This window comes from Anabrus simplex, chromosome 2 (genome assembly GCF_040414725.1).
Source record: "Anabrus simplex isolate iqAnaSimp1 chromosome 2, ASM4041472v1, whole genome shotgun sequence".
Classification (NCBI taxonomy): Eukaryota; Metazoa; Arthropoda; class Insecta; order Orthoptera; family Tettigoniidae; genus Anabrus; species Anabrus simplex.
In genome coordinates this window covers 662,255,989-662,268,663 of record NC_090266.1, presented here as the reverse complement: position 1 = coordinate 662,268,663, position 12,675 = coordinate 662,255,989, and the positions used below count along the sequence as shown (strand labels likewise).

The 12,675-nt window shown below is 40.3% G+C and overlaps 1 protein-coding gene across 3 annotated transcripts in view; it reads right to left on the bottom strand.

The window, feature by feature from the left end:
- The window catches only part of LOC136864335 (inactive phospholipase C-like protein 2), a 786,053-nt gene that overhangs the window by 252,369 nt on the left and 521,009 nt on the right, over positions 1–12,675 (bottom strand). For all 3 annotated transcript variants that reach the window (XM_067141176.2, XM_067141177.2, XM_067141178.2), the window contains exon 7: positions 12,161–12,254. In XM_067141176.2, the coding sequence (XP_066997277.1) occupies positions 12,161–12,254 (94 nt within the window). The remainder of the gene's footprint in view (positions 1–12,160; positions 12,255–12,675) is intronic.

Here is a 12,675-nt window from a genome sequence, read left to right as displayed (position 1 = left end):
ATGTTATTGTTAGGGTGTCGGACACTATGTAGGCTTGACGATAGATTTAGGGTGTCGTCTGTATATATTCAAGTCTTAGGTTAGGTGTTTTTGCGAAATGACTTGAACGATGGTAGTGTCTGCAGTAGTGTATGTAATGCGAAGAGTGTTAGCAAAGTAATATTGAGGCCATGTTTCGGCACAGCCCTTACCAGCTGGAAGGTGTTTACATAAGATTATGGAACCACTAGTCGCATGAATGTGAGGGTTGTTCAGCATTGGATACTGAGCTAACGGTGATTGACTATTACTGCTGTTTGCCACGCGCGTTTGGTTCATTGAACTTTAGTATTTTAATGTATTTCTTGACTTAATTATTTTGTCGTTCAGACATCCAATTGCTTTCATAATTTGCGTGTTGACACTTAGCTTATTTATGTGAGACTTGAGTTACGAATGCGGTTTCGATTCGTCAGCTGGGAATATATTTTATTTTTTAATTTTCTTTCTTACATTTTTATAATAGTTGACTTTGATCTATCAATAACTTGTAGTTAGTTTATTGGGACAAACATAAGTAGATGGATCTGTAATGGTAGGCATCAGCTGTAATATGGAAAGACTTCCTTAGATTGTTTTGGTATTTTGGATTTTATTTTATCATGTGGACTTGTAAGTTTATTAAACTTAACATAACCTGAAAGTTGGTTTTATAATAATATTTTTCAAGTGATTTACCACTTTTTTCTTTAACTTCAGAGTTTAGCATTTCTTCTAAATGCATGATGAATAAATGTTTCCTGAATTTCGCAGTTTTGTTCCTTCGGAACGACGTAACGTAAGATCCTCTCGGAACGAGTTGTTGTTGGTTCCTTCTGAACAGCTGTTTGGGTCATGCATGTCTCAGCATCGGGATTATGTAAATCTGGAATTCTACTTGTTGATGGTCAGATTTTCCACGCATCGTGGGGATTAATTCTCAGTTATCGTTTGGATCAAATGGTGCCCGATTTTCAGGTTTAATGTTCGTTTTTCTACTTTCCGCTGTCCACTGATCTGTGATATTTCTACTTTCCTCCGAAGAAAGTTCTTCGACAAATGTAACTGATAAAACTCACGCAATGCAATGTGACTGCGTTGAAACGTTAAATGATTAAAATGTTTTTTTGATGAATAATTTTATAACATAACTTTTTTGCATTTTGATAATTCAGTAAGAGTCAGTAAGCACATATTCGCTCCTCATTTCAAGTAGTTAGGCTCTCTTCTGAACCCCATCGTTTGGTTAAGACCATGACCGAAATATTCCCGCTACGACCCCAAGATTTAAGAGTTCGATATTGCTCTACTGCAGCAGCTGTGGCTGACCAATGATGGAATGGTAAGTTCAAGGGTTCATTACATTGATGCTCTGAAGTTCTATGAGTGCCTGGGCAGGCGTACGGAGAACCGCCTTTTAACATCAGAAAACATTGAAATCCCAGAATTGGCCACACTTTTGGACATTACCGGGCAAGTCGGCCGTGCGGTTAGAGGCACGCAGCTTTGAGCTTGCATCCGGGAGATAGTGGGTTCGAGTCCCACTGTCGGCGGCCCTGAAGATAGTTTTCCGTGGTTTCCCCATTTTCACACCAGGCAAATGCTGGGACTGTACCTTAATTAAGGCCACGGACACTTTCTTCCCATTCCTAGGCCTTTCCTATCCCATCGTCGCTATAAGACCTATGTGTGTCGGTGCGACGTAAAGCAAATAGCACTTTTGGACATTACCACTTGGCCGGAAAATCCTGATGTAGCTTATGGAGAAGCAGAAATAATAAACTTGTGTAAAGGTTTTAGCTCCATGAAAGACAAATCTTGAGAGGTTTCCGTGAATATCTTGCTGAGAAGAAATGCCCAGTGTCTCTCCTGCCCCTTCTTAACACTATGAGCAGCATTCCAATTTCGACAAGTGAATGTGAAAGAGGCTTCTCACAAGTGAACTTGATCATGACTCCAACAAGAGCATCATTGCATCTGAATACAGTAGCAAATCTTATGTTCCTCAAGATGGTTGGCCCTCCACTGATAAGTTTCAAACCCGTGGATTACGTGAATTCACGGTTCCTGAAAGGAAGACATCTGGTGACCGACACGAAAAGCAAGGAGAGGAAGCGTGACTGTGGCAGAGATCAGCCTCTTTTACCAGTGTGGAATTTACTGTACGCAGGTCAGCAACATGAGACACTACCACAGTGCTTTTAGAAATACTGAGTGCAGTTACCACCTCGACATGCTGACCACAAATGAGGCGTCCAGAAGCAAAACTATGTGAATGCACCAGAACATTTTTTTCAGGAAACACGAAAAATGTCTTACTTTCTTTGGCCGGCAGATATTCAAAATTCCTTTTCATTGTAGATTTATATTTACTTATGGACTATTTTTCTGACAATTTTTAAAATATAGGGGTTTTTATTTTTAAGTTATTACCTAAAATGGTTTGAATTCACGTAGTTTTGCTTCTGTTTTCACGGATCTAGATAGGTTTGCTTCTGTAGAGGTATTATCATAACGTAATTGGAAAGAAGATGTCTTAATGCTGGTTCAAACGAAAAAAAAAGAAATTATTTATTTATTACAAATAAGTGTGATTACATAGTATATGACATCAAATGAAAGTCTGCAAGAAGTAAAAAGGCAAGTCCTGTCCTGTTCCATCGAAATTACACAGGCAACTCATTGTCTTCTGGATGAATTTAAAACTCTGAGTCCTCCTCTGCATTGTTCACAGCTGATTGAGAATCGATCAGATTCTTATAGAAAGCAAGATCTTCGTTTTCTTCTCAAGTCTCCCCGAAATGCTTTCTAAGCAGTAAATCAGTGTCTAACTTTCACTTCCTTTAAGGCTCTTCCAATCTGGATAACATTCGGCTTCATAGACGAGTAGGTTTTGACTCGTCTGCAAATCCTCTCCCTTCACCAGCGTCCATACTGTAGGCTACTTTACCTCTTACTAGTTCGTTTCCGTTTTTACCCCTGGTGATCACAACCCTTTTTACAGGAGCAAATTTGAAATGCCACTGACCACAGGGCTTGATGATATCAGCAACTGCATCTTTCCAACACCGATTGAGGACATCTGCTCCCAGCTGGAAAACTATTCCGTGATCCTTGAATACTTCATGGTACTCATTCGGAAATATGATAGCAACTTTCGACTTGAGAACTTTTTCTATTCGACCAAGACTTCTATCGGGTGGTAGAAAAGAAAGTCCAACCATTGGATAAAAGAGCTTCACCCGTTTCACACTGACAGGACCTTCTTTTGTTAGCCAAAAGCACAGCATACCCATCATTGTCTGCTTCTTGTTTTGCCCTCCACAGCTGTCCGACATTAGGCGGATGGTGTGGATGCCATTCAAATCTGCTGATGTTAAACTGTGATGCACACAGGACACAATTTCATTAGATCCCTTTGCACAATCGGTTTCTTTCCACGTGTAAATAAACGTATTTCCCTGGTTTTGCCGCGCACCTGATGGGCCTTGGCAGATCGTAAATTTCTACACATACATTTGGCGTGTATAGTAAGCACTTTGATTTTGCAGCTTAGGCAATGTAAGGTTTACCTGGCAATCAAATGTTAAGATTATTTTACCATTGTCCTCAACGTTCAGTTCATCCTAAAAAAGCTTTTGCCTTAGCTTTGTGTAAAGCAAGTTGTGTAGTCAGTTCTTGTTTCTTCACCTCATCTCCACTTGATCGCATTTGCTTTACTTGTTCCTCTAAACTGATGCACACTGAGTATTTATGTTTTTCCTGAAGTCCACTATTTCTACCCGCCACCCCCTCGGTTAATCGACTGCTGTGTATATAAGTATAAACTTAACCTGTTGAATTTTGTCTGGGACTTTATAAAAGGCTTGATGTGCTCTCCTTATATCCTTTCTTTCTTTGTTAATCTGTTTACCCTCCAGGATTGGTTTTTCCCTCGGACTCAGCGAGGGATCCCACCTCTACCGCCTCAAGGGCAGTGTCCTGGAGCTTGAGACATTGGGTCGGGGGATACAACTGGGAAGAATGTCCAGTACCTCGCCCAGGCGGCCTCACCTGCTTAGCTGAACAGGGGCTTTGGTGGGGAATGGGAAGATTGGAAAGGGTAGGCAAGGACGATGGAAGGAAGCGGCCGTGGCCTTAAGTTAGGTACCATCCCTGCATTTGCCTGGAGGAGAAGTGGGAAACCACGGAAAACCACTTCCAAGATAGCTGAGGTGCGAATCGAACCCATCTCTACTCAATTGACCTCCCGAGGCTGAGTGGACCCCGTTCCAGCCCTCGTACCACTTTTGAAATTTCGTGGCAGAGCCGGGAATCGAACCCAGGCCTCCGGGGGTGGCAGATAAGCACACTAACCACTACACCACAGAGGCGGACTCCTTATATCCTGCATTGACAATATTTCACACTGGTATGCTGATGAAGCCCCATGCTTGCAGAGATATCGAACCGGAAACCCACTTGAAAAATATCTAGCAAAAGGGTACAGTAGTTCCAGTAAGGAGAAAACCTAGATAATTAATTCAAATATTCATGTAGAGTATTTTCCGAAACGCATGATTACTAAATGCTTTGTTTTAGTTTATTCGAGGAAATCGTTCCTGTTCAGCCACAGGCCTATGACACAACCACTTTGACGTTAAATTAAAACCTAACACTATCGTCGCCATAAGACCTATCTGTGTCGGTGCGACGTAAAGCCCCTAGCAAAAAAAAAAAAAAAAAAAAAAAAACCTAACACATCATAGTGTAATACGCGGTTTACAGACAATGCTGCTAAATTAAGTTCTCGTTATTTCCATGCAGTGAATAGCGCAAAATACTACAGTTGACGATTTAACCTTACCTCATGCGTTTTGCTTTTCTCCTCTTCCAGTCAATAGGATTTGCTAATATTTTGCGGCCTTTCAGTCTTGGAACTGCTTGTTCACGTATTCCGTTAATGACATCCATTATTGTGGAGGAAATGATAACGCAATGTTTATATTTTTCCCAACGAAAACACTGCAAACGTTCTTAATGCATTCAAAAACAAGCCAAGAAAAACACGCGCCAATATGACTAGTTAACAACTGGCTTACTACTGTAGTGTACGGCTGTGTGCAGTAGGGCCAACTTGACAAAAGCTCAGAACTAACATCCATGGAGAAAAAAGCTTGAAAAGTAGAATTATTCAAACGCAGGACACAGTGTGTATGAAGCTAGTTTTGCACCTGCAAACCACCTTAGTAATGGCGCTTGGTAAGGATACACCAAGTTCTGCTTCTTTATGATGAAAATGGTTTCACTCAGTTTTGCTTTGCAAACAGAAGTGGATACACACACTTTTGCATCTGTAGGCTGTTTTCGGGGTGCAATTTAAAGCAGACGGAAGCAGTTTTGCTTGAATTTTAAGGGCCTAATGAACAGATGACAGCATAGAGAACAAAATGGTGGCAGCAACTCATTTTCGAGCAAAAGTGGGTTTACTGCATTTTGCATTTGGGCGCCTCAAATGAAACAGCGTAATCATGTTTTTCTATAAATATGTCAGCCCGAAAAGTGATTGCTGAAAATTTTATGGTCGTGATGTTTTGTCGACTACATTTGAGAGCACCCCTTAAATTTTCTTAGGAATAAAAGTACTGCTACAAATTATTGACTGTTCAAGACATTGTCTTATCAGAGGTTGCTAAGGAACCACGTTGAGGTGTACGAGTTTGACTTCGACCTGTTTCATGTATGTTTTCTTTGTAAGTATAAGAAATCGGAGTTAATCGATTTTTGTACCTTAGTAGAGAAACGTGTATTTGTTAAACCAGAACAAAAAACAAAATAAAGTTGTAATTATATTTTTTGTTGAATCCAAAGAAACAAAGCTTTCGGGTAGTGTATAAGTTTCATTTTGACTCACTGTGTGAAGCAGTGCAACTTGCGCTATAGTGCTCACAGAGCGGGAAATTACTCATTTCCGCTTCTTGCCAAGCCATTGCCAGCCATCTGATCATAAAGGTGGGAGCAACACACTGTGCTGTGCGTGTACCGCACTTGAATAGGTCATAATTTAGACTGGTGTCTCCCTGGCACTTGTTGGCGTAAGGGTACAATAACCGTTACGTACGTCCCCCATTGACAAGTACTGTGTGTTGTTTTGCTGAAGGACATATTTGTAATAATAATAATAATAATAATAATAATAATAATAATAATAATAATAATAATAATCCTGACCTTTTCGTAGTTTGGTTGAGAGGGCCCCTGGCCGAGTAGCCTACTGTCTCTGCTCATGGTTAATTCCACACGGTAGAGAACTAAATATTTGTATTCATGTTATTACACATCTCTTCATCTACATACAACACATTAGACTACCAACCATCACAGAAACACACAACAATCAACACATTCCTCCACATAGGTTGGCGTCTGGCAGAATACCTTGCCGCAAAACTGAGCCAAATCCACATGATGTATCAAATCCAAGAAATGGTGAAAAATGTTGTAAAGTTCATTGTCTGCCTCATTATCTTATTCCATGTAATTTTTAATATTGCGACTGTGTGTGAAATGTAGCGCCAACCAGCTGGAAGTAATCTTTCATTGCAGGGTTGATACAGCATGTTACATGAATGTCCAAGTCATTCAAGGACGAGCTACTCCAATTTCAATGTCAACAGCAGTTAGCGCATCTCCTCGGAGTATACATGACGTACTCAAGGAACATTTTGATGCTCATTTGTTGTGATTTGAATTCTTGTTGCACTACAAAGATATTGTTCACGTTCATAGAAGTAATATGGCCGAAGATTTTACTTTTATGCAGGAAGAAGCAAATATGTGTCAAAAATGTCTGGGAAGTTGAATTTTTTGTTTAATCAATCAGTCAATACTGATCTGCATTTAGGCAGTCGCCCAGGTGGCAGACACCTTATCTGTTGTTTTCCTACTCTTTTCTTAAATGATTGCAAAGAAATTGGAAACTTATTGAACATATCCCTTAGAAAGTTATTTACAATCCCTGACTCCCCTTCCTATAAAAGAATATTGGCCCCAATTTGTCCTCTAGAATTCCAACTTTATCTTCCTATTCTGATCTTTCCTTCTTTTAAAGACACCACTCAAACTTATTCGCCTACTAATGTCATTCCACGTCATTTCTCCACTGACAGCTCGGAACATACCACTTAGTCGAGCAGCTTGTCTCCTTTCTCCCAAGTCATTCCAGCCCAGACTTTGCAACATTTTCGTAACGCTACTCGTTTGTCGGAAATCAGCCAGAACAAATCGAGCTGCTTTTCTTTGGATTTTTTGCAGTTCTTGAATCAAGTAATCCTGGTGAGGGTCCCATACCCTGGAACCATACTCTAGTTGGGGTCTTACCAGAGACTCCATTACCTCCTTACTACAACCCCTTAATGCCCACATAACCATGTGCAGAGATCTGTATTTACAATCCCTTTTATGTGATTAACCGAATGAAGATCCTTCCTTATATTAAGACCTAGGTACTTACAATGATCCCCAAAAGGAACTTTCACCCCATCAACACAGTAATTAAAACTGAGAGGACTTTTCCTATTTGTGAAACTCACAATCTGACTTTTAACCCCGTTTATCGTCCTACCATTACCTACTGTCCATCTCACAACATTATTAAGGTCATTTTGAAGTTTCTCACAATCTTGTAACTTATTTATTAACTCTACACAGAATAACATCATCCGCAAAAAGCCGTATACCTGATTCCACTTCTTTTTCCATATCAGTTATATAAGGGAACATAAAAGCACAATAATACTGCCTTGAAGAATTCCCTTCATATTTATTACAGGGTCAGATAAAGCTTCGCCAACTCTAATTCTCTGAGATCCATTTTCTAGAAATATAGCCACCCATTTAGTCACAGAGTTGTAGAGGTTCACCGAAGAACTAGAACAAGTTAACTGTCTCTGCGCTTTATAGTTTCATTTTGCTTTCATGCAATTTATACTCTAGCGATGTTTTGACGTTAATCGTGTTTAGAAATATATTATGTACTGCTCCAAAATGGGAAACATCCGTTTATGTTGCTTCAAATCCGTACACATCCAAAGTAAATTCTCAATTGTTTATAAAACCACGAATTTGAATTTGGAGAATAGATGGGAAGATTTATTCTTTGTTATTACCCGATGTCATGTTTATTCATATAAATTAAGTCACGTAGGGTTCCGTATCTCGTCCGGGACATTCATGGGTTAGCCCGAGTGTTTGAGAGGAGTAAGCATTATTTTCAAGAGTAATGGAACCGATTTGTTGCGGATCTAGTGGAGTTTTCATTTCATATTTAACATTCACACAAGAAACCACTCGTTTCATATTATGCATTCTCACAAGTAATCACCAGCGTTGTAGGCAGGATGGATCCTCACAAGCGACCCGTTTTAATGAATGTCGATTACAGTTTGCCTAGTGATTATACTATAATGCCAGTGGTGTAATTATTAATTTAGGTTTCATTCATATTAGTTGAAATGAAATGGCGTATGGCTTTTAGTGCCGGGAGTGTCCGAGGACAAGTTCGGGTCGCCAGATGCAGGTCTTTTGATTTGATTTGCGCGTCCTGATGAGGATGAAATGATGATGAAGACGACACATACACCCAGCCCCCAAGGTCAGCGAAATTATCCAATTATGGTTAAAATTCCCGACCCCACCGGGAATCGAACCCGGACTCCTCTGGCCAAAGACCAGCACGCTAACCATTTAGCCATGGAGCCGGACATCCATATTAGTTAAACATACGTGATGGGATTGCCCCTGTCATTTTCTTGGTTTATCCATCTTCTTCTTCCCCCGCTTTTACCACATCTGTGTCCGACTCGTTGGCCGAATGGTCAGCGTACTGGCCTTCGGTTCAGAGGGTTCCGGGTTCGATTCCCGGCCGGGTCGGGGATTTTAACCTTCATTGGTTAATTCCAATGGCTCGGGGGCTGGGTGTTTGTGCTGTCCCCAACATCCCTGCAACTCACACACCACACATAACACTATCCTCCACCACAATAACACGCAGTTACCTACAAATGGCAGATGCCGCCCGCCCTCATCGGAGGGTCTGCCTTACAAGGGCTGCACTCGGCTAGAAATAGCCACACGAAATTATTTACCACATCTGTGGGGTCGCGGGTGCAAACTGTGTTGCACATGTGTATCTAGCCATGTTTTACGGCCGGATGCCCTTCCTGACACCCACCCTGTATGGAGGGATGTAATTACTATTCCGTGTTTCGGTGGTGGTTGGTAGTGTACTGTGTTGTCTGAATATGAAGAGGAAAGTGTTGGGGCAAGCAGAAACACCCAGTCCCCGGGTCAGAATAATTAATCAGACGCGATTAAAATCCCCGACCCGGCCGGGAATCGAAACCGGGACCCTCTGAACTGAAGGCCTCCACGCAGACCATTCAGCCAATGAGTCGGATGCTTGGCTTATGAATATAATAAACTATTATTATTGGGCATTATTTATTCAAGGGATCATTTGTGTAGTACCAAGTGGGATCTACGTTGGTAATGTTTTGAGTTAGGTCATGGAAGGATATTTAGTGGGATACACGATAGGTCATTGTAGGTGTAAGAAACCGAGTCAGCTGAGGTACACATGATCTAGCACTGCGTAACCAGATTCTCACCGCATAAAATCCCGTCTACTAGTGATTGGTTCTGACTACTAGTATATGCTTAGTTGAGTTATCTTCATATTCCATGTTTTCGCATTTTAAAGTTATAGTTGATCTTGATGATTTTATGCTTAATGTTTCTTGCTGATTAGGCTTGTAAGTATCCGTTGTATAGCATGTCGTTTTATTTTGACTGTGGTTGGATTCATTGGCAGTGAAGCTGATTATTTAGTAGAAGTCCACATGTGAGAATTTATTTTAAGTAGCATAATCGTTTTGCTTTACGGAACATTAAAAACAATAAAAGATATTAATATGCATCTTTTATTTTCAGATCCGGAAGACCAAAAATTTTATATCTGTGAAAAGCAACTTAACCATTTACTTGAGTCCATGTTTAAATATTTTTCAACTAAATTCGAATGCTTATGTTGAGCATATATTTTTAAGTTTAATTATTCACGTCATGAATCTGAGATTTATTATTATTATTTATTAATTTAAACGTAAAAATCAGAGTAGTTTGCAGTTTCAATGTCGTTTACCTGTTCATTTTTAATATATTTTTTTCTTTGTGTTTTCTTAATGTGTTGTTAAGTAGATAGGGTCATGATGAGAGTTTTGCTCAAGTGATGTGTTCATCATTTTCTTTTTGTCGATCAGTTATCTTAAACAGAATTTCAGAGCATTATGATTCAATGAGGAACACATTTGACTTAATCAAATGCTGGCTAATAATTAAAGATAGGTCCAAGTTAAATTGGAAGGTTGTGTCGTATCAATTAAGGATCCATACGGTGATTGTCTGGTACCATGTTCGGGTATTTAATCAGTGGACAGCCTTACACTGGGTGAATATTTTGAGATCGATAACCGAGAAACCAAACTTTCACATGCAAACAACTTAACCTACAGTCTAACGTGAAAGCCAAATTTACTTTTCAGGTTTGTTTATTTCTTTCAATTAACAGTGGTGTTAATGTAATACAGCCGCTCATCGATATAGTGTCCGGCTCCATGGCTAAATGGTTAGCGTGCTGGCCTTTGGTCACAGGGGTCCCGGGTTCGATTCTCGGCAGGATCGGGAATTTTAACCATAATTGGTTAATTTCGCTGGCACGGGAGCTGGGTGTATGTGTCGTCTCCATCATCATTTCATCCTCATCACGAAGCGCAGGTCGCCTACGGGAGTCAAATCGAAAGACCTGCATCTGGCGACCCGAACTTGTCCTCGGACACGCCCGGCACTAAAAGCCACACGCCATTATTATTATTATCATCGTTATAGTCTCATCCGTGGCTATTCATCAGGTTACACAGGCGCATTATTATGCTTGGGTCTCCTAGTCAAGCCCAGTAAGGGTACAATACTTCCATTCCGTGAAATCAACGCATCAATGTCCGACTCGTTGGCTGAACGGTCAGCGAACTGGCCTTCGGTTCAGAGGGTCCCGGGTTCGATTCCCGGCCGGGACGGGGATTTTAACCTTAATTGGTTAATTCCAATGTCTTCATCATCATTTCATCCTCATCACGACGCTCAGGTCACCTACGGGCGTCAAATAGAAAGACCTGCACCTGGCGAGCCGAACCCGTCCTGGGATACCCCGGCACTAAAAGCCATACGACATTTCAACGCATCAATTTCGCGTCCCCTTTCGGAAATATTCACGTTAGTAATTTTAGGCGATTCAAACTGTATACCTTACGGTTTCAAAGTTCTTATTTATTGTAAACCTTAAAGGTCAAAATAGGCCTCATTGTTTTAATGTTAATTTTCTTATTGCATACAATATCGACCGAAAGAAACTTTATGTACGTGAAAACTATAAGTTTTTTAATAAAATACAGTTTTGCTGCCTGTGTTTAATTTTAAATGGCCAATGTCTTTAACCTCTGCTTGCATTCGGGTGAAAGTGCTTTCGAATCCCATTCTCGGCAGCCCTGAAGATGTTGTTCCGTGGTTTCCCATATTCACACCAAGCAAATGCCCTGGCTGTAACTTAATTAAAGGCACGCTCCCGCTCCTGGGTCTTCCCTATCCCATTGTCGCCGTAAGGCCTATGTGTGTTGGTACGAGGTAATGCAAATTCAAAAAAATCTTTAACCTTTTACAATCTCTGCCCCTTCTATTACCTGGTAAGTGCAAATGGGAATCACTTTCCTGAACATTCGACTTTTCATGGTTTTCGAACACCAACAGAAATAAAATAGCAAACGTGATATTAGAATATTCACTCACTAACGTCGATTCAGTGACAACTGAATATGATTTTTCAGTTTTGGCAATGTTACATCTTCCCATTCGTATGCTCTGGAGCAAGTAATAGCTAGGGAAGCGAAATTTGGTGCAATTACCCTTTCTGGAGGTAATAGACGTGAAAGTGACTGGAAAGGTAGTTGGTAGCGGTCGGCGAGAGGGTAAAAGAACGTATGTATTCTTCAGATTTCTCGATACTGCTAGATTTCTCACTGTTGCCACTGATGACTAGAATCAGTATAGTTACCGTCAATTAAGAGCTGCCCATTTTCACGAGCTTCTGGGGTCGGTTCAAAACGCTTGATCACGTCTAGGCACTTCTCCTGCGTCAGGTCGGTCATCTAAAATCACAACAAGCAGAATATGCAATTACAGTTAGTTAAAAACAATTATTCACAAATTTTAATGGTCCTCATGTTCAGAAATTTATTTAATTCTGCATATTTACCACTGCATTCATAGCAGAATCCAGGGTATCCACAATTTGATTTCCTTGGGAATAGCATGGTAAATTACCACGTTAGGCCTGTTATTGTACAGAATGGCTAATACCTTTTATTTTTACTTGAATATAACATTAAAAACATGCAATATTGAATTAATGGCTTCATACTGAAATTTAAACCGAATTTCAAGTCTATTTTGAAATACGAAATTTACTGACACTTGAAATAAAATACGTTACAGGCTCATTGAATTGAAAAGAGAATAGCAGTCACTCTTGGATTAAATGTTATGTGGACTTGTTACCACTTGCTTAAG